The sequence below is a fragment of the Symphalangus syndactylus genome, chromosome 2, assembly GCF_028878055.3.
Source record: "Symphalangus syndactylus isolate Jambi chromosome 2, NHGRI_mSymSyn1-v2.1_pri, whole genome shotgun sequence".
Taxonomy (NCBI): domain Eukaryota; kingdom Metazoa; phylum Chordata; class Mammalia; order Primates; family Hylobatidae; genus Symphalangus; species Symphalangus syndactylus.
This window is the reverse complement of record NC_072424.2, coordinates 84,864,224-84,890,095: the sequence shown is the minus strand read 5'-3', so window position 1 is coordinate 84,890,095 and position 25,872 is coordinate 84,864,224. Positions and strand designations below refer to the sequence as shown.

The 25,872-nt window shown below is 47.7% G+C and overlaps 1 protein-coding gene across 2 annotated transcripts in view; it reads left to right on the top strand.

The window, feature by feature from the left end:
- Positions 1 to 25,009, top strand: part of BEND3 (BEN domain containing 3) — a 49,800-nt gene extending 24,791 nt beyond the window's left edge. For both annotated transcript variants that reach the window (XM_055260402.2, XM_055260393.2), the window contains exon 4: positions 19,238 to 25,009. In XM_055260402.2, coding sequence (XP_055116377.1) covers positions 19,238 to 21,484 — 2,247 coding nt within the window. In that variant the 3' untranslated portion in view covers positions 21,485 to 25,009. The remainder of the gene's footprint in view (positions 1 to 19,237) is intronic.
- The last annotated feature ends 863 nt before the right edge of the window (positions 25,010 to 25,872 follow it).

Below are 25,872 nucleotides of genomic sequence, written 5' to 3'. Positions count from 1 at the left end.
GGTTCAAGTAATTCTGCCTCAGCCTCCCGAGTAGCTGAGACTACCGGCACCTGCCACTACACCCGGCTAATGTTTTGTATTTTAGTAGAGATGGGGTTTCACCATGTTGCCCAGGCTGGTCTCCAACTCGTGAGCTCAGGCAGTCCGCCCACCTCTGTCTCCCAAAGTGCTAGGATTACAGGCGTGAGCCACCATGTCTGGCCTCAGTTTTTTTTTTTTTTTTTTTTTTTTTTTGGTTGTCACTTTTATTTTTTATTTTTTATTTTTTTATTAATTTTTTTTTGCATACAAAAACAATAAACATTTTCTAAAAATACATACAAACAAAAAGATGCGTATCAAACATATTAGGAAGGTTGCACATGGGAAGTCGGGGAATAGAAATGAGGGTGGGAGTTAAAATAAATGAGAGAGGGACTTTATATGGATCAGTGATAATAACTCAATCCTCTATTTGACAAAGAAGAGGGAGAAGGAAGAGGAAGAAAAAGAAAGTGGGATAAAGGATCAGAAAGGGAGGAAAATAGAAAAAATTAGAGTATGACTCCAGGGTAGACCTGTTTTGTTGTCATTGAGTTGGTTGGTTGGTTTGTCTGTTGTATTCTTCATGTTTCGCCAAGTTGGCCAGACTAGTCTCGAACTCCTAGCCCGAAGTGATCAACCCGCCTCGCCCCCCAGAGTGCCAGGACCACAGGCGTGAGCCACCACGTCCAGCCCCCACATTGCTTCTGGCCTCCGTGGTAGACCTCCCAGACGGAGCGGCCAGGCAGAGGAGCTCCTCACTTCTACCCAGACACGGGGCGGCCGCGCAGAGGGGCTCCTCACTTCCCAGACGGGGCGGCCAGGCAGAGACGCTCCTCACTTCTTCCCAGACGATAGTGGCCTCAGTTTTTTTAAACGTGAGGCTGGCCATGTGGGAGACAGAATTACGACTCAAATCAGTCTCCTGCCAATGTTTTATTGAGGGTTTTGCATCTGTGTTCATGAGAAATATTGGTCTGTAGCTTTTTTTTCTTGTAATGTCTTTGTCTGGTTTTGGTATTAAGGTAATGCTGGCCTCATAGAATGAGTTAGGAAGTAGTTTCTCTACTTCCGTTTTCTGAGACTGTAGAGAAATTGTATCATTTTTCCCTTAATGTTTGGTAAAATTCACCTTTGAACCCATTTGGGCCTGGTACTTCGTATTTTGGAAGGCTATTAGTTACTGATTCAATTTCTTTAATAGATATAGCCCTTTTTGGAATGTCTCTTCTTCCATGAGTTCTATAAGATTGTGTCTTTTAAGGAATTAGTCTCTTTCCTCTAGGTTATCAAATTTGTGGACATAGAGTCGGTCATAGTGTTCCTTTATCATTCTTTCAATGTCCATGGGGTCTGTAGTGGGATCTCTCATTTCTGATATTATTAATTTGTATCCTCTTTCTCTAAGTTAGCCTGCTAGAGGCATATGGATTTTACTGATCTTTTCAGAGAAACAGATTTTGGTTTCATTGATTTTTTTATCTATTGATTTCCCGTTTGCAATTTCATTGATTTCTACACTAATTTTTATTGTTTCTTTTCTTCTGCTTACTTTGGATTTTATTTGCTTTTCTAGTTTTCTCAGGTAAAAGCTTAGATGACTTTTAGATCTTTTCTGTTATATGCCTTCAATACTATATATTTTCCTCTAACCACTGTTTTTGCTGCATTTCACAAATTTTGGTAAATTGAGTTTTCATTTTCTTTCTTTTTTTTTTTTTTTTTGAGATGGAGTCTCGCTCTGTCACCCAGGCTGGAGTGCAGTGGCACAATCTCGGCTCACTGCAAACTCCGCCTTCAGGGTTCACGCCATTCTCCTGCCTCAGCCTCCTGAGTAGCTGGGACTACAGGCGCCCGCCACCACACCCAGCTAATTTTTTGTATTTTTGGTAGACACGGGGTTTCACCGTGTTAGCCAGGATGGTCTTAATCTGCTGACCTCGTGATCCTCCTGCCTCGGCCTCCCAGAGTGCTGGGATTATAGGCCTGAGCCACCACGCCCAGCCTCTTTCTTTTTTTTTTTTTTTGAGACGGAGTATCACTCTGTTGCCCAGGCAGTAGTGCAGTGGTGCGATCTTGGCTCACTGTAACCTCTGCCTTCCGGGTTCAAGTAATTATCCTGCCTCAGCCTACTGAGTAGCTGGGATTACAGGTGCCCACCATCATGCTCGGCTAATTTTTGTATTTTTAGTACAGACGGGCTTTTGCCATGTTGGCCAGGCTGATCTCGAGCTACTGACCTCAGGTGATCCACTGCCTCTGCCTTCCAAAGTGCTGGGATTACAGGCATGAGCCACTGCTCCTGGCCTAATTTTCTCTTTTTTTAGCATGTTAATTATACTTTTTTCTTAAATATTTTTTTCTTTTTTTTAATGGTTGCCCCAAAGTTTGCAACATATATTTAACATATATTTACAACTAGTCCAAGTACATGTTCAAATAACCTATCACTTCAGGAGTGGTGTGAGTACTTTTTTTTTTTTTTTTTTTTTTTGAGATGGAGTCTCTCTCTGTCACCCAGGCTGGAGTGCAGTGGCGCAATCTCGGCTCACTGCAAGCTCCACCTCCCGGGTTCACGCCATTCTCCTGCCTCAGCCTCCTTATAATAACAAAAGAGTCCAAATTCCTCCCTCTTCTCCCTTGTATTATTGCTGTCACTTATTTATATATAAGTGTGTGCACACGTGCGCGCACACACACAAGCATATATAGTTGACTTACATTGTTGCTGTTATTATTTTGAACAAAGAGTTGTCAGATCAGAGTAAGAAAAATAAAGTTTTTATTTTACCTTCAGTTATTCCTTCCCTGATGCACTTTCTTTCTTTATGTAGATTCATGTTTCTGACCTCTGTCATTTTCTTTCTCGCTGAAGAAGTCCTTTGAACATTTCTGGCAACAAACTCCCTAATTTTATTTATTTATTTATTTATTTATTTATTTATTTGTTTATTTATTTATTTATTTGAGACAGAGTCTTGCTCTGTTGCCCAGGCTGGAGTGCAGTGGCGCGATCTTGGCTCAGTGCAGCCTTCACCTCCCAGGTTCAAGTGATTCTCGTGCCTCAGCCTCCCCAGAAGCTGGAATTACAGGCACATGCTACCACACCCAGCTAAGTTTTGTATTTTTAGTAGAGACAGGGTTTCTCCATGTTGGCCAGGATGGTCTTGAACTCCTGACCTCAAGCAATCTGCCTACCTTGGCCTCCCAAAGTGCTGGGATTACAAACATGAGCCAGTGCACCTGGCCTGTGTAGTATAATTTAAAATCAGGTAATGTGATTCTTTCAATTTGGTTCTAGGATAGCTTTGGATATTCTGGGTCTTTGGTGGTTCCATATAAATTTTAGGATTATTTTTTCTGTTTCTGTGAAGAATATCATTGGAATTTTGATAGGGATTGTATTAAATCTGTAGTTGGTGGCCAGTCGCGGTGGCTCACGCCTGTAATCCCAGCACTTTGGGAGGCTGAGGTGAGTGAATCATTTGAGGTCAGAAGCTCGAGACCAGCCTGGCCAACATGGTGAAACCCCATCTCTACTAAAAATACAAAAATTAGCCGTGCCCAGTTGTGCATGCCTCTTATCCCAGCTACTCAGGAGGCTGAGGCAGGAGAATCACTTGAACACGGGAGGTGGAGGTTGCAGTGAACCAAGATCATGCCACTGCACTTTAGCCTGGGTGACAGAGCGAGGCTCTGTCTCAAAAAAAAAAAATCCTTTTTTTTTTTTTTTTTTTTTTTTTGAGACGGAGTCTCACTCTGTCTGTCGCCCAGGCTGGAGTGCAGTGGCGCGATCTTGGCTCACTGCAAGCTCCGCCTCCCGGGTTCACACCATTCTCCTGCCTCAGCCTCCCGAGTAGCTGGGACTACAGGCGCCCGTCACCATGCCCGGCTAATTTTGTTTTTGTATTTTTAGTAGAGACGGGGTTTCACTGTGTTAGCCAGGATGGTCTCAATTTCCTGACGTCGTGATCTGCCTGCCTCGGCCTCCCAAAGTGCTGGGATTACAGGCGTGAGAAAAAAAAATAAAATCTTTAGTTGGCTTTTGGTAGCATGGATAATATTTCACTTTAACAATATTGATTTTTTGAATCATGAATGTGGAATATCGTTCCTTTTTTTGTGTCTTCTTCAATTTCTCACATGAATGTTTTAACGTTTTCATTGTAGAGATATTTCACTTTTTTTTTTTTTTTTTTTGAGACAGAGTTTCACTCTTTTGCCCAGGCTGGAGTGCAATGGGGCGATCTTGGCAACTTCACCTCTTGGGTTCAAGTGATTCTCCTGCCTCAGCCTCCCAAGTAGCTGGGATTACAGGCACCCACCATCACACCCAGCTAATTTTTGTATTTTTAGTAGAGACCGGGTTTCGCCATGTTGTCCAGGCTGGTCTCCAGCTCCTGACCTCAGATGATCCACCCGCCCTAACTACAAATAGTTAGGATTACAGGCGTTTGCTGATTTTTGTATTTTTAGTAGAGACGGGGTTTCGCCATGTTGACCAGGCTGGTCTCGAATTCCTGACCTCAAGTGATCCACCCGCCTCGGCCTCTGAAAGTGCTGGGATTACCGGCCCAGCCTTGTAGTTTTTTTTTCTTTTTCTTTTTCTTGATGGAGTCTTGCTATGTCACCCAGGCTGGAGTATAGCAGCGCAGTCTCTGCCCACTGCAACCTCCGCCTCCCAGGTTCAAGCAATTCTCCTGCCTCAGCCTCCCGAGTAGCTGTGACTACAGGCGTGTACCACCATGCCCAGCTAATTTTTGTAGTTTTAGTAGAGACGGGGTTTTACCATGTTGGCCAGGATGATTTCAATCTCTTGACCTTGTGATCCGCCTACCTCGGCCTCCCAAAGTTCTGGGATTACAGGTGTGAGCCACTATGCCCAGCCAGTTTTTTCTTAGTAACCAGACATGGTATCCTGAATACAAGTAACTCCTGTGAATAGTCCCTTCAGTAATGTCGGGGGAGAGGAAAGGGGAGGGCAGCATTCTCCAGTCCTGGATTTAGTCTGTCTTTTTTTTTTTTTTCTTTTTTTTAGACAGAGTCTTGCTCTGTCATCTGGCCAGAGTGCAGTGACGCAATTTCGGCTCATTGCAACCTCCGCCTCCCGGGTTCAAGCGATTCTCCTGCCTCAGCCTCCCAAGTAGCTGGGACTACAGGCGCACACCACCACGCACGGCTAATTGTTGTATTTTTAGTAGAGAGAGGGTTTCACCATGTTGGCCAGGACGGTCTCAATCTCTTGATCTCGTGATCCGCCCGCCTCGGCCTCCCGGGGTGCTGGGATTACCAACATGCGCCTGGCCAGGTCTGAGTCTTTTAGCAGCCATGGATCTCTGGACTGTAAACTTCACTTGGACTTCGTTCTTCCACCATTCCTCCCTTAAGTGGGACAGAATGAGTCAAGTGGGCTGATGTTGGCTGTTTCTCTTCCTCCGGGTAAAAGGCAGGAGCTGGAGTTGGGTATCTCCCTTCTGGTCAGTTAGGCTCTGATACAACCCCTGCAGGTTTAGCTCACATTAAATAGTTCTCCAGAGGGCAAGCCTTAAGAAAAGAGAAGGCAGTCAGGCGCGGTGGCTCACGCCTGTAATCCCAGCACTTTGGGAGGCCGAGGCGGGCGGATCACGAGGTCAGGAGATCAAGACCATCCTGGCTAACACAGTGAAACCCTGTTTCTACTAAAAATACGAAAAAATCAGCTGGGCGTGGTGGCGGACACCTGTAGTCCCAGCTACTTGGGAGGTTGAGACAGGAGAATGGCGTGAACTCAGGAGGCAGAGCTTGCGGTGAGCCGAGATTGGGCCACTGCGCTCCAGCCTGGGTGACAGAGCAAGACTCTGTCTCAAAAAAAAAAGGCCGAGAGCGGTGGCTCATGCCTGTAATCCCAGCACTTTGGGAGGCTGAGGCAGGCAGGTGGAGAAGGAGGTCAGGAGCTCAAGACCATCCTGGCTAACACAGTGAAACCCCGTCTCTACTAAAAATACAAAAAATTAGTCGGGCATGGTGGCGGTCGCCTGTAGTCCCAGTTACTCAGGAGGCTGAGGCAGGAGAATAGCATGAACCTGGGAGGCAGAGCTTGCAGTGAGCTGAGATCACGCCACTGCAGTCCAGCCTGGGTGACAGAGCGAGACTGTCTCAAAAAATAAATAAATAAATAAATAAATAAATAAATAAAATTAAAAGAAAGAAAAAAAAGAAAAGAGGATGCTCTGATATTTCGGATTGGTTCCCTTTCCCCTCCCCCTGCCAGAAGTAGAAGGGGATTTTTCTCTAATATTCACCGTGAGAACCTGGTAGGGTTCTTGGTGGTAGTGTGTCTGGAATTTATTCCTTCTGGTGGGTTCTTAGTCTTGCTGACTTCAAGAATGAAGCCGCGGACCCTCGCAGTGAATGTTACAGCTCTTAAAGATGGTGTGTCCAGAGTTTGTTCCTTCAGATGTTCAGATGTGTTGGGAGTTTCTTCCTTCGGGTGGGTTCGTGGTCTCGCTCACTTCAGGAGTGAAGCCGCAGACCTTCGCAGTGAGTGTTACAGCTCATAAAGGTAGTGCGGACCCAGAGTGAGGAGCAGCAAGATTTATTGTGAAGAGCGAGAGAACAAAGCTTCCACAGCATGGAAGGGGACCCAAGTGGGTTGCCGCTGCTGGCTTGGGTGGCCAGCTTTTATTCCCTTATTTGGCCCGCGTCCTGCTGATTGGTCCATTTTACAGAGCGCTGATTGGTCCATTTTACAGAGTGCTGATTGGTGCATTTACAATCCTTTAGACACAGAGCACTGATTGGTGCATTTTTACAGAGCGCTGATTGATGCGTTTTTACAGAGTGCTGATTGGTGCGGTTTTACAGAGTGCTGATTGATGCGGTTTTACAGAGTGCTGATTGGTGTGTTTACAATCCTTTAGCTAGACACAGAGTGCTGATTGGTGCGTTTTTACAGAGTGCTGATTGGCGCGTTTACAGTCCTTTAGCTAGACACGGAGTGCTGATTGGTGTGTTTACAGTCCTCTAGCTAGACAGAAAAGTTCTCCAAGTCCCTACCTGACCCAGAAACCCAGCTGGCTTCACCTCTCAGTAAAACCCACAAAAGTGTGGGGCCTGTGCTGATTGGGTAACCTTCGAGATTTTAACTCTCAGACTTGTACACACTGCGTCTCCAGCAATTCCTCAGTTGCAGTTCAGGTTTCCCTGCCCTAGCCCTGGTTCCTGTGGATGTCTGCTCTCTGGTGTCTGCTGTGGTAAGCTGGGAGTCTCTGTACTCACCCGTCTGTTTCGCCAAGTCTGGGGGCAGTGTTGATTTTTTCAGTTTGTTCAGCTTTTTCCTTGTACTTAGGATGGAATGCTGACTTTCAGGCTCCTTCCATGCTGGACCAGATATCTGAAGTCCTTCATCTTCTTTCATGGCCAAATAATATTCCATTGTAGAGATGCTTTTTCTTTTTCAAGATAGAGTCTCGCTGTGTTGCCAAGTCTGGTCTCAAACTCCTAGCCTCAAGGGATCTCCTGCCTTGGCCTCTCAGAGTGTTGGGATTACGGGAGTGAGCCACGGAGCCCAGCCTCACCACATTTTGTTTATCCATTCATCAGTTGACAGACATTTTGGGTTGCTTCTACTTTTTGAGTATCATAATTCATACTTGAACGAGACATTATTTAAAAATCTATAATGTCCAGAAAAAAATGTTGACCTTTTTTTTTAATACCTATGAGTATTGTTTTCTTTTTTTTGAGACACAGTCTTACTCTGTCACCCAGGGCGAGTGCAGTAGTGTGACCACGGCTCACTGCAGCCTCAACCCCCTGGGCTCAGTGGATCTTCCCACCTCAGCCTCCCAAATATCTGGGACTGCAGGCACGCACCACCACACCCGGGTAATTCTTGTTTTTTGGGGTTTTTTTTTTTTTGTAGAGATGGAGCTTGGCCATGTTTCCCAGGCTAGTCTGGGACTCCTGGGCTCAAGCATTCCTCCCACCTCAGCCTCCCAAAGTGCCGGGATTACAGGCATGAGCCACCGTGCCTGACCGATAACTTTTAATAAACGAATAATTAGAAATATTCCACCCTTGACTCTGGCTTCCTAACCCTGCCACTTGCCGCATACCTTGTGATCTGGGCAGAAGTTTCACGCATGGACGGCAGTTTCTAGGGCAGTGAGTAATAACTAGATGAAAACCCACAGATCTGATTTGTGATCTGCTGTGGCAGATGAAAGCTACAAGACAGCTAGTGGAGTAGCTTAACCATACTTTATTATCCTTTTCCTTTGTGACTGATTGATATTTAGATGTTTTCCAATTTTATATTATTACAAGTAATGCCGGGAAAACATCCCCATACATCAACCCAGTGACTGTATGAGTGTTTCTGTAGGTTAGATTCCTAGAGGGTTATGCTGGAAGTGATGAGAAGTTTGACAAGCAGTATGTTAATTTCCTAAAGGAACTCCCAAAAATATTTTCCTCTGTGTCATATTACATTTCTGTTTGTGATCAGTTCTGCAAACTCACCTCAAGTTTTCAAGTAAAGCCAGAATTCAGGAAATGGAAGACAAAGTTTAGTGTATCAGTTCACTTGTGCTATGTTGTGTTACATAGCTCAGAACCACTCCAGAACCTAGTAGTTTAAAGCAACCACTAGGCTGGGCGCGGTTGCTCCCGCCTGTAATCCCAGCACTTTGGGAGGCTGAGGCAGGCGGATCACCTGAGGTCAGGAGTTCCACACCAGCCTGGTCAACAAACCTCGTGTCTGCTAAAAATACAAAAATTAGCCCGGTGTGGTGGCGTGTGCCTGTAATCCCAGCCACTCAGGAGGCTGAGGCAGGAGAATCGCTTGAACCCAGGAGGCAGAGGTTGTAGTGAGCCAAGATCACACCGCTACACTCCAGCCTGGGTGACAGAGCAAGACTCCTGAGACTTCATCTCAAAAAAAAAATAAAAAGCAACCACTATTTTATTTTTTCATGATTCTCTGGACCAGCTGGTGGTTCTGATTTGGCCTGACATATTTAGGGCTGGGTAGTCTGGAATAACCTCACTCACATATCTGGGTCATCACCTGGAATGAGTGGCTGGGATGATTGGAGCTTCCCTTTACGTACATTATCCCCCTGGAGGGAGCTAGTCCAGGCTTACTCACATGACAGTGCAAGAATTCCTAGGGGCAAGAGAGGGCAGGCTTGTCAAGCTTCTGCTTGCATCACATGTGCTAGTGTCCTGTTGGACAAAGCAAGTCACATATCCAAAACTACACCCGAAAGTGGAAAAGTAGACTCTGTCTCCTGTTGATAGAAGCATAAAATCACTCTGCAAAGAGGCATTCACACAAAGGTGGGAGGGGGTATTGTGGCTATTGTTATAAACAGGGAGCAGCAAGCTCCCCAACAAGTTGTGTCCATGTGTACGTCAGGTTGTAGCCTTTGTGGACAGTCCAAGATAGTTCTGTTGCCTTGCTGCACAAATGATGTCACACCTCACCCTTTCACTCAACACATTTTTATTGTAACAGGATCATAGAGAAGGGAGCATCTTCATATTCTTGGGGACACAAAGGAAAGGGTATATTCTCATTTATTTATTTTTTTTTTGAGACAGGGTCTCACTCTGTCTCCCGGGGGTAAGTTTTATCTGGCTGGAGCTTCAGGTATCACCCAGGGACTCTGACATGTTTAGGGAAAAGGGATCAAAACCAAAAATGCATTTGAGTATTTCTAATATGACTTGCCCAATCTACATATACAAAGATGGTCACGTGTATTTACTGTACTTTTTAGTAGATAGGATACAGAAGGCAGTTCTGACCCATTAGATTTGAAGGGGAAATCGTGTTTAAAGTCCTGGATTTGGCCAGACGCGGTGGCTTATGCCTGTAATCCCAGCACTTTGGGAGGCCGAGGCGGGTGGATCACCTGACGTCAGAAGTTCGAGACCACCCTAGCCAACGTGGTGAAACCCCATCTCTACTAAAAATACCACAAATTAGCCGGGCATAGTGGTGGGCACCTGTAATCCCAGTTACTTGGAAGGCTAAGGCAGGAGAATTGCTTGAACCTGGGAGGTGGAGGTTGTAGTGAGCTGAGATCGCGCCACTGCACTCCAGCCCGGGTGACAGAGTGAGACTCCGTCTCAAAAAAAAAAAAAAAAAGTAGAAAGGAAGCACACTAACAGTTACCAGTAGCTACTCAACAAATAGTACCTTGCATACCTTATTCTATCTAATCCATATAACAAACGAGTTAATACCTCCACCAGGCAGCTGAGCAAATTCAGGCATATAAGTTAAAAGGTGCCAGGGTGCCATTGGGGCAGCCTTGTTCCTGGGGTGAGATTATCAGGACTGATTGGGAAGCCACTGTCACCTTCTCTGAGTCATCCTACTGAAACGGGAAAAGTTCCCTTGTCCCCTCGCAGGGCATGCGATGGGGGTGTGGCTCGCTTCTTCAGTGCCCCACTGCTCAAACCTCTAGGGGAGCATACAGACAGGCAGGCTGTGGGGCTCTGACCCCATGGCAGTGTCTAGGGGTGGATGTTTACAGCTCCTGAAGCCCCAGTGGGCATATGTTACAGGGTGCCCTTTTAGTTTTGCTCTTGTCTATAGGCAGCTTGTGTTAACCAGCTCAATTAGACCCTCTACCTTGTTGCAAGGACAGAGGGCTTTCTGTATCCTGGGTTCTTGCCTTGGTGTACCAGAAGAATCGGATCACACCTGGGCTTAGAGAATGAGTGCAAGGTTTTATTGAGTGGAAGTAGCTCTCAGCAGATGGGGGAGCCAGAAGGGAAATGATTTTCCCCTGGAGTTGGGCCGCTCAGTGGCCCGGGTCCTCCTCCTACTGCCCCGGCCAAACTCCACATTGTTTTGCTGGTCAATGACCTGTCATCGTGCTGGTGGTGCCTGTTGGCGTGCTCCCGACGTCCTCTCGACATCCACCCAGTTGTATGTTCCTCCCGCCGTGTGTTTCTGTAGACGTCCAGTTGCTTGTATCTTCTTCCACTGATCCGCTCCTCTCGACATCCAGCTGCTTGTGTGCCTGCCTGCTAGGGTCTCGGGATTTCTATAGGCACAGGATAGAAATGGGGGTGTGGCAGGCCAGGGTGCTCTTGGAAAATGCAACATTTGGGTGCAAAGGCAGGAGTGCCTGTCCTCACCTAGGTCCGTGGGCACAGGCCAGAGGGTGGAGCCCTAGCCAGGGACCCACCCTTCTCTACCCAGCACTTCCATAGCCCCCTCCCATATCACTACCAGCATGCTAAAATACCAGAACAAGCAGAGAGTCTGGGGTCAGACGAGGGGCAGATTGCCAAAACTCAGGTTTCCTCCACCGTCGTGAGGGGTGACACTGCCCACCTCGCTGGGCTGTTGTGGATCACTGAGATAGTCCACATGAGGATGCAGCATGGGGCATGCTCCACGTCAGCCTTTAGAAATGTTTATTTACTGGGCCGGGCACGGAGGCTCACGCCTGTAATCCCAGCACTTTGGGAGGCCGAGATGGGCGGATCACGAGGTTAGTAGATCAAGACCATCCTGGCTAACACGGTGAAACCCCACCTGTACTAAAAAATACAAAAAATTAGCCGGGCGTAGTGGCAGGCACCTGTAGTCCCAGCTACTCGGGAGGCTGAGGCAGGAGAATGGCATGAACCCAGGAGGCGGAGCTTGCAGTGAGCTGAGATTGTGCCACTGCACTCCAGCCTGGGTGACAGCGAGACTCCATCTCAAAAAAAAAAAAAAAAAAAAAGAAATGTTTATTTACTGCCTCTGAGTTCCCATCTCCAGCCCTCAACCCCATGACCAGCATTCAGCTGCCTCCCTCTACATTTATCAGAATGAAATCAGCATGGCACCATCAAGGGAGGCCACCTGATGCCCTTGAGGACACCCAGCCTGGGCACCATCCAGTCAGGACATAGACCATCTCCTGTCTTCTCTCCCCTGCCCCAAGGAAAGTGCAGGAGGGCAAAGTGGGGATCCCTGATGCTAACAGCATGTCACAGGCAGGCGTCTATCAATGTTGACAACTTGTTTTATGAGTGACGTTTAGTACAATGCTTACAAGAAAATCCTCCCTCAAAAAGTCTAATAAAGGGCTATGTAAAGACTTATTTGGCACCTCTGTTGGAGAGGACTTCGTAGCCAAATACAGCGGATGTGGGAGTTGCATAGCCAACGTTTTTATTGGTAATCATCTTTTTGTTCACAGAAGTGGGGCGGTGTTCAAGAGCCGTATGACAGGCAGAGGTTAGCTTTGTTCTCCTGGGGTTTTTTGTTTATTTTTTTTAAATCCTAAAATGTCATCGTGGTTTGTTTTTCATTTGGAAAGTGGAAATGGCATCTCATGCAGTGCAAATGCACAGAACACCTCGTGAGTGTCAAGTTACTGTGGTGTGAGCTGAGGATTCTTAAGAAGTCTCTCAACAACTATCGCAGATAGGTACATTCCCATTTTAATGAGGCTCAGAGAAGTTAGCACTACCAAGCCTGCGTGATTCCGAACTGGGCACTCAAACATCATGCTGGTGGGATACTGGGATATTTGTAAGATGCACGAGAAGCCTTAGGTGCACTCATATCTTGCTAGGTCTTCTGGTCGTCTTCTTTTCCCTTCATTATAGTTGCTTTATCTCCCCAGAATCCTGTTTCTTCAGCCATCTTAGCACATCCTTCACCCTTACCATATAGTGTTGGCAGCAAAAGGATGACCCACAGAGTAAGAGCCATGAGAGCAGAGACTGTGTCTGGCTTGATCCTGGGCACCATATTGATGCTGAACTTAGTGAGGGTTACTACTCGGTTGCCTAAGGAGGGGTGAACCGGCCCAGGTCAGAAACAGAGCAGGTCAGAACTCCGCTGCTGATCAGTAGTGGGATCACACCTGTGAACATAGGCAACTTAGTGCAACCCTGTCGCTTATTTAATTAAAAAAAAAAATTGTTTTGGCCGGATGTGGTAGCTCACACTTGTAATTCCAACACTGGGAAGCCAAGGTGGGCAGATTACTGGAGCTCAAGAGTTCGAGGCCAGCCTGGACAACATGGTGAGCACATTTAAAATAGGATTTTGTGCAGAAAGAGATCATTAGAAATTCATCTACTGTGCAACAAGAGTACATGTTCTAGAGGGAGACCTGCCCTAATTAATACCCAGGATAGAAAAATAAGTACAGGGCCTCTACTAAAAATACAAAAAATATTAGCCGACCATGGTGGTGTGTGCCTGTGGTCCCAACTACTCAGGAGGCTGTGGTGGGAGGATAACTTGAGCCCGGGGGGATGGGGGCGGTGGCGAAGGTTGCAGTGAGCCAAGATCACACCACTGCACTCCAGCCTGGGCAACAGAGTGAGATCCTGTCTCAAAAAAAAATTTGATGATGATGATGAAAATAATAATGTTGAAAATGAAAGTGGTATAAGCATCATTCTTGCGACTGTGATTCCAGGAGGGAGATGCGAACCTCCCGACCACTGTTTCACATGGCCTCCCTGCTTCCCCAAGCCATGCTGCTTTCTGGGTGTTCCAGTGTGCTGACTCTCAGGGCACTTTTGAGCCACTGATTCATTGAACTAAATTCAGTGACTGCTCTTGGATTTGGGGTCCTGATGAAGACGTCTAGTACTTGGAGCATCTCCAGGGTGACCCACTCCCTGGGATGTCACTGGGCATGGACACCTGGAATCTCCCTAAATAGTCGATTTACCCCTCACTTGTAACCCAACATCAGCTTCTTTTTGTTCAGTCAGATTCTCCAGCTGAGAGATTTGGGCATTCTCTCTGGGTTCTACGGGAGCTGGTGGTTGAATGAAACGCCCTGATCAAGATCCGGGCTAGACGCTGGCATTGCAGAGCCTGAGCTGTACAGCAGAGTTCCCATATGGTTGGAAGACGAGCCTCAGAGAATTGGGAACGTGTCAGCCAGTCCTACCCAGTGCCAAGTAGCACAGATTTAAAGATTTCTTGATACTCCCAGACAGCTGAGCTGAGATTTTATCATCAGCCACAAACGCAGCCAGCCCATTGCCGCCTTGGCAGCATTTGTGGAATTAATTGGAGCACTGAGCTGACAGGACACCAGTGTGGGAGTATCTAAGAACTTTCTCTTCAGTGCTTGTGTTGTGTTCTGTGTTGAATTGTGTACCCAAGGTTTCTGGGAGTGAATATTGCCCTCTACTGGGACACTAACATTTTTTATTCAAGCAATCTAGCCAAAAATGTTTCTATTGACGGCAGTGTTTCTAACATGCTTGGTGGAAACGGAAATATTTGTATTAATGAGGCTGAATATTGAGAGTTATGGGGGGTTTCCCAGTTTCAATGTACTCTTGCCTCCCACCTGCTGTAGGAATGTGAAGGAGTCAAATCTTGTGTGTGTTGTTGGCATTCAAATAATTCACCAGAAACTTTTCCCTGTACTCATTTCTCCCCTGGGTATTAATTAGGGCAAGTCTCCCTCTAGAACATGTACTCTTGTTGCATGCTATATACGTTTCTGATGATCTCTTTCTGTAGGAAATTCTATTTTAAGTGTGCTAATGGAACCTTATTTTAAAGCAAAGTCTCCTTTTCTAAAATCACTCCTAATACAGTTATGATTGTAATTGTTAGTACTCCAAACCCAAATTTCACTCTATTGGTAAACCTTATAGTAATCTTATAGTCTATGGGACCTCTAAAATTATTTTAGTGTAATAGAACTAAATGGTGAATAAATTGCCAAAAATTTTACTTTACATTCTACAGGAATTAGCAAGTAAGGCACTTTGAGTTTGTTAGGGCAATGGTTTTCCACAGTGACCCACAGTTATAAATCACCTTATAGAGCAATACAACTTACCTGTATGAATTTGTAAATAAATATTTAGACATACACATAGTAATGAAACAAAACTCTTAAATTGATTTACTTTGTGCAGTACACTTTGATATTTTCTATTCTTTTTGCTTTCTTATTTCCTCCTTCCCTCCCTCTTTTTTTTTTTTTTTTTTTTTGAGACAGGGTCTCATTCTGTCGCCTAAGCTGTGGTACACTGGTGCAGTCACAGCTCACTGCAACCTCCACCTCCAAGACTCAAGTGATCCTCCCACCTAAGCCTCCCTAGTGGCTAATCCCTCCTTCTTCTTTTTTTTTTTTTTTGAGACGCTCTGTTGCCCAGGCTGGAGTGCAGTGGTACTCACTGCAACCTCCGCCTCCCGGGTTCAAGTGATTTTCCTGCCTCAGCCTCCTGAGTAGCTGGGACTACAGGTGTGTGCTACCACTCCCAGCTAATTTTTTGTATTTTTAGTAGAGATGGAGTTTCACCGCGTTAGCCAGGATGGTCTCAATCTCCTGACCTCGTGATCCACTCGCCTCAGCCTCCCAAAGTGCTGGGATTATAGGCATGAGCCACCGGCCCCTCCCTCTTCTTATGTTGGTCATGATCCACCAAAATCAGTCATCATCTACTAACCCACAATTTGAAACACTGCATTAGGGGTAAAGGTTTTCAGCTATCTCCACCCTTTCCTTTCTGGTGTGTGTATATGTTTTCTTTTCTTTCTTTTTTAAAGAAATAATGCCAGATAACAGAACAGAAGAAACATAAAGGGCTTAAATTCCCAGCCTTTAGGACAAACAGACCTCTAAGAAGTGCCCTCCATGAGCACCTTACCCTGAGGCACTGTGGGAAAGTCCTTCTCAGTGTACTGGTTGAGAGTGTCATTACAACTCCCCTAATAAAAGTCACCTACAGAACTACCTCTGCCATGGCTTGGGAATAGCATTATGTAATAATAAATCATATTGTAATAATAAATTTTTATTTATTTATTTTTGAGACAGAGTCTCACTCTGTTGCCCAGGCCGGAGTGCAGTGGCACGATCTTGGCTCACTGCAACCTCGGCTCACTGCAACCTCCGCCTCCCAGGTTCAAGCAGTTCTCCTGCCTCAGCCTCCTGAGTAGTTGGGATTACAGCCACGCGCCACCACACCCAACTAATTTTGTATTTTTAGTAGAGATGGGGTCTCACCGTGTTGGCCAGGCTAGTTTCGAACTCCTGACCTCAAGTGATCCACCCGCCTGGGCCTCCCAAAGTGCTGGGATTACAGGCATGAGCCACCGCACCCGGCCATAAATATTTATTAAGCACTTACTGTGATTCAGATAGACTCAGTGCTGTATGTGCACTGTCTCGTTAAATCCTCACAACCACCCTGTGGGACAGGTAGCATGATTTCCCCTGAGTAAACGAAGGTGAGGCGCCTACAAGGTCACAGACAGAATGCTTGCTGATTGAGCTGAGTTCTTAGCCACACCTTCATACGTCTCTGCCAGTGCTCTTATCAGAACAGCTCCCTTTTTTTTCTCCTTTTCTTTTTCTTTCTGAGACAGGGTCTCGCTCTGTTGCCCAGGCTGGAGTGCGGTGGTGTGATCTCGGCTCATGAAGCCTCAACCTCCCAGGCTGAAGCAATCCTCCTACCTCAGCCTCCCAAGTAGCTGAGACTACAGGCACACACCACCACTCCCAGCTTATTTTTGTAGAGGTGGGGTTTCACTATGTTGCCCAGGCTGGTCTTGAACTCCTGGGCTTGAGATCCCCCGCCTCAGCCTCCCAAAACACTGGGATTACAGGTGTGAGCCACTGCACCTGGCCTCACTTTTCTTAAGCATGTATTTGAGAATGGTGGAACGCTTTGCCCTGCTTTATTCATGTGTGGTTGACAGAAATTCATTGACCTCTTCTGTACCCTGGGCACTTTGCTAGGCACGGGGATGGACTCAGCAACAACATGGTCCCATCGCACAACCATCATGCAGTTTGACAGGGATGGGACAGCTCGGCAAGGAGACCCCAGAGGGAGTGGGGCAGGTGGCTGGCCACCCCTGACAGGCTGCCTCCACTCTGGTATGTCCTTGGTCCTCTGCTCCTGGGAGTGCTGTAGAGGGGAGGGGTGGGGAGTGGGGACCACAAGGGCCAGTTGCCACTGACCATTTGCTCACATATATATACACAAACCCTGAAGTATTGGCCAGCTCTGTGATAACTAATGCACTTACGAGTCCCTTTATAAGGTCACTGAGGGAGTAGTTTTTCTTTTGCGTGGTTGTCCTCATGGGGGCACAAGAGAAGAATTAACATTTCTCTACTATGAGTCAGATTATTCTATTATCCAAAAGAGAGAGTCTAGGAAGTAATTCATTAATTATTATTGAGATTGGGTCTCACTCTGTCACCCAGGCTGGGGTGCAGTGGCAAGATCTTAGCTCACTGCAGCCTCCATCTCCCAGGCTCAAGTTATCCTCCTGCTTCAGCCTCCTGAGTAGCTGGGACTACTCTTGCACACTACTGTGCCTGGCTAATTTTTTTGTATTTTTTTTTAGTAGAGACAGTGTTTCACCATGTTGCCCAGGCTGGCGGAACTTCTGAGCTCAGGAGATCCACCCATCTTGGCCTCCCAAAGTGCTGGGATTACAGGTGTGAGCCACCACGCCCAGCCGTTCAGTAATTTAAACGAAAAAGAACACATGGAAGGTTCTGAATGATGAAAGTTTTCTGTTTATTTGGGCTCTTGGTTTCTATTCCCCTCGTATCTACCTATTCTCAGCCTCATATTGCTCACTTGCTGTATGAAGCCTCGCTTCTGAGGTTGTCTCTTTTCCCTACATTGGTTGAGGCTGCAGAGAAAAACACCTCACGCACTGTTTTGTGCTGGCATTAGTTACCTGAAAACTTTCAAATAACCCTGATCTGCCTGGATGAGATAAACTGAGAGCAAACACTGACTGCCAGGCCCTGGCTACTCAGAGAGGATGGACAGCAGCCACAGCACCCAGGAGCTTGTTAGAGATGCAGGCCCAGGGTTCACACTCTGCATTCCAGCAAGACCCCAGGTGATTCAGTGTGTACACTAGAGCTTAAGAAGCGCTGGGCTATGCCAGTCTCAGCCACCTGTACTCTTCCCAAGTGTGGAGAGAAGCACCCCAGGATGCCGTTTGTTCTTATCCATTCCCAGTTGCCTGAGGCACATGCCTGTCAGCGGGAGCAAAGGCTCCCTGCTCCCCCGACACCCAGCAGTGCTCACTGACCAGCTCATCTGCTTTCCTAAAACTCAAATATACATTTCCATAAGTATCTGGGTCAAATTCAACATTTGTCAGAAACAGGCTTATTAGGTTATGGCTGAAATACAATGAATGATACGTATTTAAGGTATACCATTTGATACGTTTTGACACGTGTCTACCAGTGAATCCCCAGCCCCAGTCATGATGATAAACATCCATCACCCACTGACGTTCTCCATTTCATTCTCCATGTCCCATCGAATTCTCCCTGCCATCCCTAGGCAATGACTATCTGCATTCTGTCACAATAGGCAAGCTTGCGTTTTCTAGAATTGTACATACACAAATGGAATCATACACTATGGCCTCTTTTTTGTTATTTATTTTGAGATTTATCATGAGTACTTTGTGTACTGCATCAATAATTAATATCTTATTGCTGAGTAATATTCCATTGTATGAATATAACACAGTTTATATACTTGTAGATTTTTCAGAAACGGGGGGTTGTTTCTACTGTCTCACAGTTGCATAGGCCAGAAAGTTCTGGTCTGGCCTTTTCTGTTCTAAGATGTGATTTCAGGCAGTGGTGGAGCTGGCATCAGACAGCCGCTCTCCACAGCCCAGTTCTCATGTGCCCCGACCACGCATCCCAGAGGAGCCTTCCCGAAAAGGGATGCCTGCTCTCCCAAAGGCTGCAGGCTGAAAGGACACACTGCTGCCTTTGGGAGCTACCATAGGTAGGAATCTCTGTCCCTTCTTGAGAGCAGACCAAGGCACGGGTCCATGAGGTGACCTGCCCGTGGCCGGCAGCTGCACAAGCCCATCGCCTTCCTGTGCTCTTCCTCCTGTTTCTTGCAGAGTTCTTGCCCAGTATTGCCAGCATCAGTGTCAGCCCTCTGATGGGCAGGAAGTCCACTGCTGGTGTCCTGCGAGAGCGCAAAGCCTCCCTGGGCCCAGCCTGAGTCTTGTCTCAGGGAATGGGGAGAGCAGCAGGTTTGGGGTGGTGGGGATGCAGGTTTGTATCAGTGGTGCATCCTTGGATGACAGAGTGATTCAGGGTGAGGAATCAGTTTCTCACATGCTTCCAAGGTTGACCTTGGCCTCTGTGTGCTATGCAGACCCTTGTTTAGTGTCATAAACCACAGCACCCACCTAACACTCTGGGAAATGATTTCTGTTTTGCAGGCTCTCCTAGCAGGCATGCGGAACCGTGAGAACAGCTCGCCCTGCCAAGGCAATGGCGAGCAGGCCAGCAGGGGCAGGAGCTTGGGCTCTGTGTGGCCAGGAGAGGAGGAACCCTGCAACGATGCCACCACCCCTTCCTACAAGAAGCCTCTGTATGGCATCTCGCACAAGATCATGGAGAAGAAGAATCCTCCCTCGGGGGACCTGCTAAACATGTACGAGCTCTTCGAGAAGGCAAACGCCAGCAACAGCCCCTCGTCGCTGCGGCTCCTGAATGAGCCACAGAAGCGGGACTGTGGCAGCACCGGGGCAGGCACTGACAACGACCCCAACATCTACTTCCTGATCCAGAAGATGTTCTACATGCTCAACACCCTCACGTCCAACATGTCCCAGCTGCACAGCAAGGTGGACCTGCTCTCGCTTGAGGTGAGCCGCATCAAGAAGCAGGTGAGCCCCACCGAGATGGTGGCCAAATTCCAGCCGCCCCCTGAGTACCAGCTCACAGCTGCGGAGCTCAAGCAGATCGTGGACCAGAGCCTGTCAGGGGGGGACCTGGCCTGCCGCTTGCTGGTGCAGCTCTTCCCCGAGCTCTTCAGCGACGTGGACTTCTCCCGAGGCTGCAGTGCCTGTGGCTTTGCGGCCAAGCGCAAGCTGGAGTCGCTGCACCTGCAGCTCATCCGCAACTATGTGGAGGTCTACTACCCCTCGGTGAAGGACACGGCTGTGTGGCAGGCCGAGTGCCTGCCCCAGCTCAACGACTTCTTCAGCCGCTTCTGGGCCCAGCGGGAAATGGAGGACAGCCAGCCCAGTGGCCAGGTCGCCAGCTTCTTTGAGGCAGAGCAGGTGGACCCTGGCCACTTCCTGGACAACAAAGACCAGGAGGAGGCCCTGTCTCTTGACCGGAGCAGCACCATCGCCTCAGACCACGTGGTGGACACGCAGGACCTCACTGAGTTCCTGGACGAAGCCTCCTCACCAGGCGAGTTTGCTGTCTTCCTCCTCCACCGGCTCTTCCCCGAGCTCTTCGACCACCGCAAGCTGGGTGAACAGTACAGCTGCTACGGGGACGGTGGAAAGCAGGAGCTGGACCCGCAGCGGCTGCAGATCATCCGCAACTACACCGAGATCTACTTCCCCGACATGCAGGAGGAGGAGGCCTGGCTGCAGCAGTGTGCCCAGCGCATCAACGACGAGCTCGAGGGCCTGGGGCTGGACGCGGGCAGTGAAGGCGACCCCCCGCGTGATGACTGCTACGACTCCTCCAGTCTGCCCGACGACATCTCAGTGGTCAAGGTGGAGGACAGCTTCGAGGGCGAGCGGCCGGGCCGCCGCTCCAAGAAGATCTGGCTGGTACCCATCGACTTCGACAAGTTAGAGATCCCCCAGCCTGACTTCGAGGTGCCCGGCGCTGACTGCCTGCTCAGCAAGGAGCAGCTGCGCAGCATCTACGAGAGCAGCCTGTCCATCGGCAACTTCGCCTCGCGCCTGCTGGTGCACCTGTTCCCCGAGCTCTTCACGCACGAGAACCTGCGCAAGCAGTACAACTGCAGCGGCTCCCTGGGCAAGAAGCAGCTGGACCCCTCCCGTATCAAGCTCATCCGCCACTATGTGCAGCTGCTCTACCCGCGCGCCAAAAACGACCGCGTCTGGACCCTGGAGTTCGTGGGCAAACTGGATGAGCGCTGCCGGCGCCGGGACACGGAGCAAAGGCGCTCCTACCAGCAGCAGCGCAAGGTCCACGTGCCGGGCCCTGAGTGCAGAGACTTGACCAGCTATGCAATCAACCCGGAGAGGTTCCGGGAGGAGTTTGAGGGGCCCCCGCTGCCCCCCGAGAGGAGCAGCAAGGACTTTTGCAAGATCCCCTTGGACGAGCTGGTGGTCCCCTCGCCTGACTTCCCGGTGCCTTCTCCCTACCTGCTGTCTGACAAAGAGGTGCGTGAGATCGTGCAGCAAAGCCTCTCCGTGGGCAACTTTGCCGCCCGGCTCCTCGTCCGCCTGTTTCCGGAACTCTTCACCGCCGAGAACCTCCGGCTGCAGTACAACCATTCCGGGGCTTGCAACAAGAAGCAGCTGGACCCCACGCGGCTGCGGCTCATCCGCCACTACGTGGAAGCCGTATACCCGGTGGAGAAGATGGAGGAGGTGTGGCACTACGAATGTATCCCCAGCATCGATGAGAGGTGCCGCCGCCCCAACAGGAAAAAATGTGACATCCTCAAGAAAGCGAAGAAAGTGGAGAAGTGAAGGCCCGTGACCTGCCCAGAGGTTCGGGGTCACCAGAGGCTGAGTGATGGGCACCCTTGGGACGGAGCAATACTTGGGAACACGCCTATGGCATCCACAGACAGGCACCTTATGTCCGTGGGGAGTGGCTTACTACATTTGCACACGTAAACACCCACCCAGCCGCAAGAAAGAAGCCTTGAGTTTGGTCTCTTGTACTTACAACTTCTGTCCTATGTGCCCCGGCGGGGCAGCCTGAGTGTGAGGAGAGCAAGCTGTGAGGGCAGGGACCAGAGGGTAGGGGTCCTCTCTCCCTGGTTGTGCCCTCCCCAGCCCCTCACAGCTTAAAATGCAAACCCAGCAACTCTCTTGCCCCTCTTCCCATATTTTACATCTTCCATTTTTACCAATTTTTTTTTTTTTTTTAATTAAAAAGAAACCCTTAAAAAAATCATTGGGCTCTTTGGGGGCCATTTCGTTTAGAAAAAAATCTCTTTAAAAGTGCCATGTTCGTGCACAGTGGCTTATCATAGCTTCAGGTGGCATGGATACTGATTTTACTGACCTTGTTTTTTACATCTGATTTTGGAAGAGTCAAGATGTCCCTTGGATGGCAGTAGAGGGGATGGAATAGTGCGAAGTCCTTTACGACCACATGCGTTTTCCCTTCTGCTCTGGTGCCTGGGAAGGCTTCCGTTCAGCTTGGCCTGTTCTTAAGGCGCGTTGGTAGAATGTGTCACTCTGTAGGCGAGAACACTGGATGATGATGATATGAATGTAGACAGCCATGGAAACACGTTCGCAGTGTCTCCATCTGAGCCGTGTCCTTCCACTGCCCCCATTCCCTCTCCATACATGGTTGCTGGTTGGAGGGAGTGGACATGTTTCCTTGGAAAACAGTGCAGGGGCTTTTGGCTTCTTGTTGGATTTAAGGGTGGGCCTCTTTGAGCTCACCATGAACTGTTTACTTTTCCGTGTGTGTGTTTGTACAAAATCCAGGTTCCGGGAGCCCTGTGGTGACTTCCCCAGACCTCAGTGTTAGCTCCTCCAGGCAGCACTACATCCTCATTCCTCAGGGCGGGCCCAGGTCTGGGCCCCTCTTGGGGATACCAGGCATTGGAAGGACACAGGCCATCTCAGATGGGGTACACATGTCCCTTCCCAGGGTCCACTCAGAACTTTCCTCTTGGACTCTCTAGAAGGTCCTGCTGTCCTATACCTGGCCACCCCCTGCCTTGGGGGGCACATGTCTTCGTTCTCTCCCAACTGGGAATGTCAGGCTCCTGCAGGCCAGCTGCATCCTCTCCAGGAGCACCAGCTGGGAAATTCTCCGACCGGTAAAATCCTTTAAAATGATACTTTTACCTACCTAACTCTGGGGGCCAAATGCCTAAGAGGGAAAGGAAACAGTCAAATGCAAACAATACGTCACACCAGAGTCCTGGAAAATTAATTGAATCACACAGGGTAGTCATAGAACCCCTGTGGGATGACTTAATATTTTGCTACTTTAAAATGCAGAGATAATAGAAACAATCTGAATTTTCTTCATTCAGCTGATAAGGACTTCAGTTCCAGTGGCTGTATGACATAATTTTGCCTGTACCCAGGAGCATTTTTTAAAATAATAGGATTTTAAAAGCAATGTTAAGTTGCTGATCTAACTAGTAAATTTGCTCCTAGGTGTCATTTACAGATTATTTCTGTTGAAACTGCAAACATTTAGAAAGGCACAGAGACTGAATGACTCTCTGTCACACACAGCTACTCATGCACACACGCACTGCTTACTAAAAGCTGAAGTGAGATAAAGGGGGCCTACATGAATAACGCGTTCAACTTCTTTGTGCCTGGAAAGGAGGGACTGGAGCAGCCAGGAGACTCACTTTCCCCCCTCGCTTGGGCCCTTCTCTATGCCTTAGTCTCTCCAGCACATGCACACAGCATGCACACACACACACACCCTACCCAAAGACAGCTGTGGCCCTCTCCCACCACCTCCCCCTTCCCACCGCTGGTTGTTGGGGGCTGGAGGGGGGAGGTCCCGTGGAATTTGTTCTGGTTTCTAGGATGTAAACAAGAGGACTCCAAGCCATGAATTGCCCTGCTTTCTAGAGGGTGGAATGTTGACCCTGCAACTTTAGAAGCACAATCATTTATTAATAATTTTTTTTGAAACTCCCATCTACCCCTGTTAGAGAAATCAACAGGTTCTAGGAATTAAATATGTCTCTTTGTAACCCAGAGCATGTTCAATTTTTGGAAACCGTATTTCAGTGATTTTCTTAATAGCTTTCATGTGTAGGGCATATTCCCCCAGAATCTTAGAGTCCCTTTCTGTGAAGAGAAGTGGACACACCTGGGAACTCTTCCCATCTCTGGACTGTTGTCAGGAGACGCCTGCAGGTCCTTGCCCTGTCTGTATGGTGTCCTCACTTCTCCATCCATACAGGTGGCTCCAGTGGGCATTTTTTTATTTTAAATTTTTTACATGAAGCAATAGAAGTACAAAATACTTATTTTTTCAAAATTTAATGTGTTCCATGAAACCTGTTGGCAATCCCTTTCCTTCCCCCACATCTAAATTCTTTGGTTTTTAGTTGTTTGTTTTTTTGGATTTTTTTTTTTTTTTTGGCCTTGTATCCCAAGGACTAAAAAATTAGCACAGACACGTTTTGATGTTGAATGAACTAGTAAGTCACAGTAGGTGGTAGTCTTCATTGATTTCTCTGTAAGTTTTTAAAGAATGTATGAAGATAGTCATGAATGTACTGAGTGTTCGCATCCTGTTTCAGTTCACCTTGGCTGTGTCTACAGGACAACAAATGTTTGACAGGGAATAAAGTCGTGTCTCGTGTCATTTGCGCTAGCGTGCCCCTCCCCTTTCGGTGTTGGCTCCAAACCTTCCTTTCCTTTTATGTTTGTGGGGAGGGAGGAACCACATCAGCAGCAATCATCAACCAACCAACCAATGGGATCTACTTAGTGGTGAATAGATTGGCTATTTAATTGGTAAAAGTTACTGGTCTGACCACACCACAGCATGACCACTGGGTTCATTTAGAGATGGCCTCCATTTCCAACGTTCCCCCCAAATGTTTGCTTCTTGCCCAGTTGAGAGGGGATCTCGAGACTCCCGAGTAGAGGTCGTGAGCTTGCACCCCTCCTGGCTGTGTAGATAGACTGTATAGATATATGAAGTGGGGGTGGGGGCCAAGGGGCTATTACTGCTGTTTGGAAATACTTGCCTCTCGTAGATCCAGCCTTAATGTTTTTCTGACATCCTAGTAATAGCAGACCCTGCACAAAGTGGATATCAGACTTAATACTGTGAGGAGACAAAATAATGAGAATAGTTTTACCAAAGATAATGAAATCTCGCATCATGTCTGCATTTTACCATAGATTGGAGTGCATCCTTAGGAAACTGAATGTAACAAAAACCCAGGACATTTTTGGAAATTGTATGCTCTCTAGCAACTTTGTGTGAATTTTTATACAAACACTGTTTTATGAGTTATATAAAATGTTATAAAAATAGAAAAACATGGTCTCGTAACATGTTATTTTCTTAGAGCACTGGTCTCTCAGAATACGTCTTGGTCTATTTGTCTTTCTGCGTGGCCTCCTCACCCGCCTTCCAGGGGAGAACGTGAATATTCCGGGGGATTTCAGCTTCTGGGGTTTCCATACTCTAGGTATCAGGGGTACAGCTCACAGGATTTCAGTTTGGCCACAGCTGAATGAATGAGAAATTGCCAGATAAATCTTCCAAACCATTTCTCCACAAACCACTTCCTGGCCATGTAGTGGGAGGCTCGTTTGACCTTTTTTAACCTTTCCTGGTCAGGTGCCAGGCCAGTCCTGTAAAGCCAGCAGAGTTTCATTTTCATTTAACTGCCTTTTTTTTTTTTTTCCCCCACTTTGGATCAAATGGGTTTTACTTTCCCCCGCCCCAACCCTGCTAGAGTGCAGTGGTAAAATCATGGCTCACTGCAGCCTCGACTTCCTGGGCTCAAGTGATCTTCCTGCCATAGCCTCCTAAGTAGCTGGGACTACAGGCCTACACTACCATGCCTGGCTAGTTTTATTATTGTAGAGATGTGACCTCACCATGTTACCCAGGCTGGTTTCAAACCACTGGCCTCAAGTAATCCTCCCACCTCAACCCCCAAAAGTATTGGGATTACTGGTGTGAGCCACTGTGCCCGGCCTCATGTATTATTGTTTGCAAAAAGGGATGTTTTCCCTCACCTTTTCTTCTCTGGCTAATTATAAATCATTAAACTTAATATTTTATAGTAATAATTAGGCCAGGTGCGTTGGCTAACGCCTGTAATCCTAACACTTTGGGAGGCCAAGGTGGGTGGATCAACTGAGATCAGGAGTTTGAGACCAGCCTGACCAAC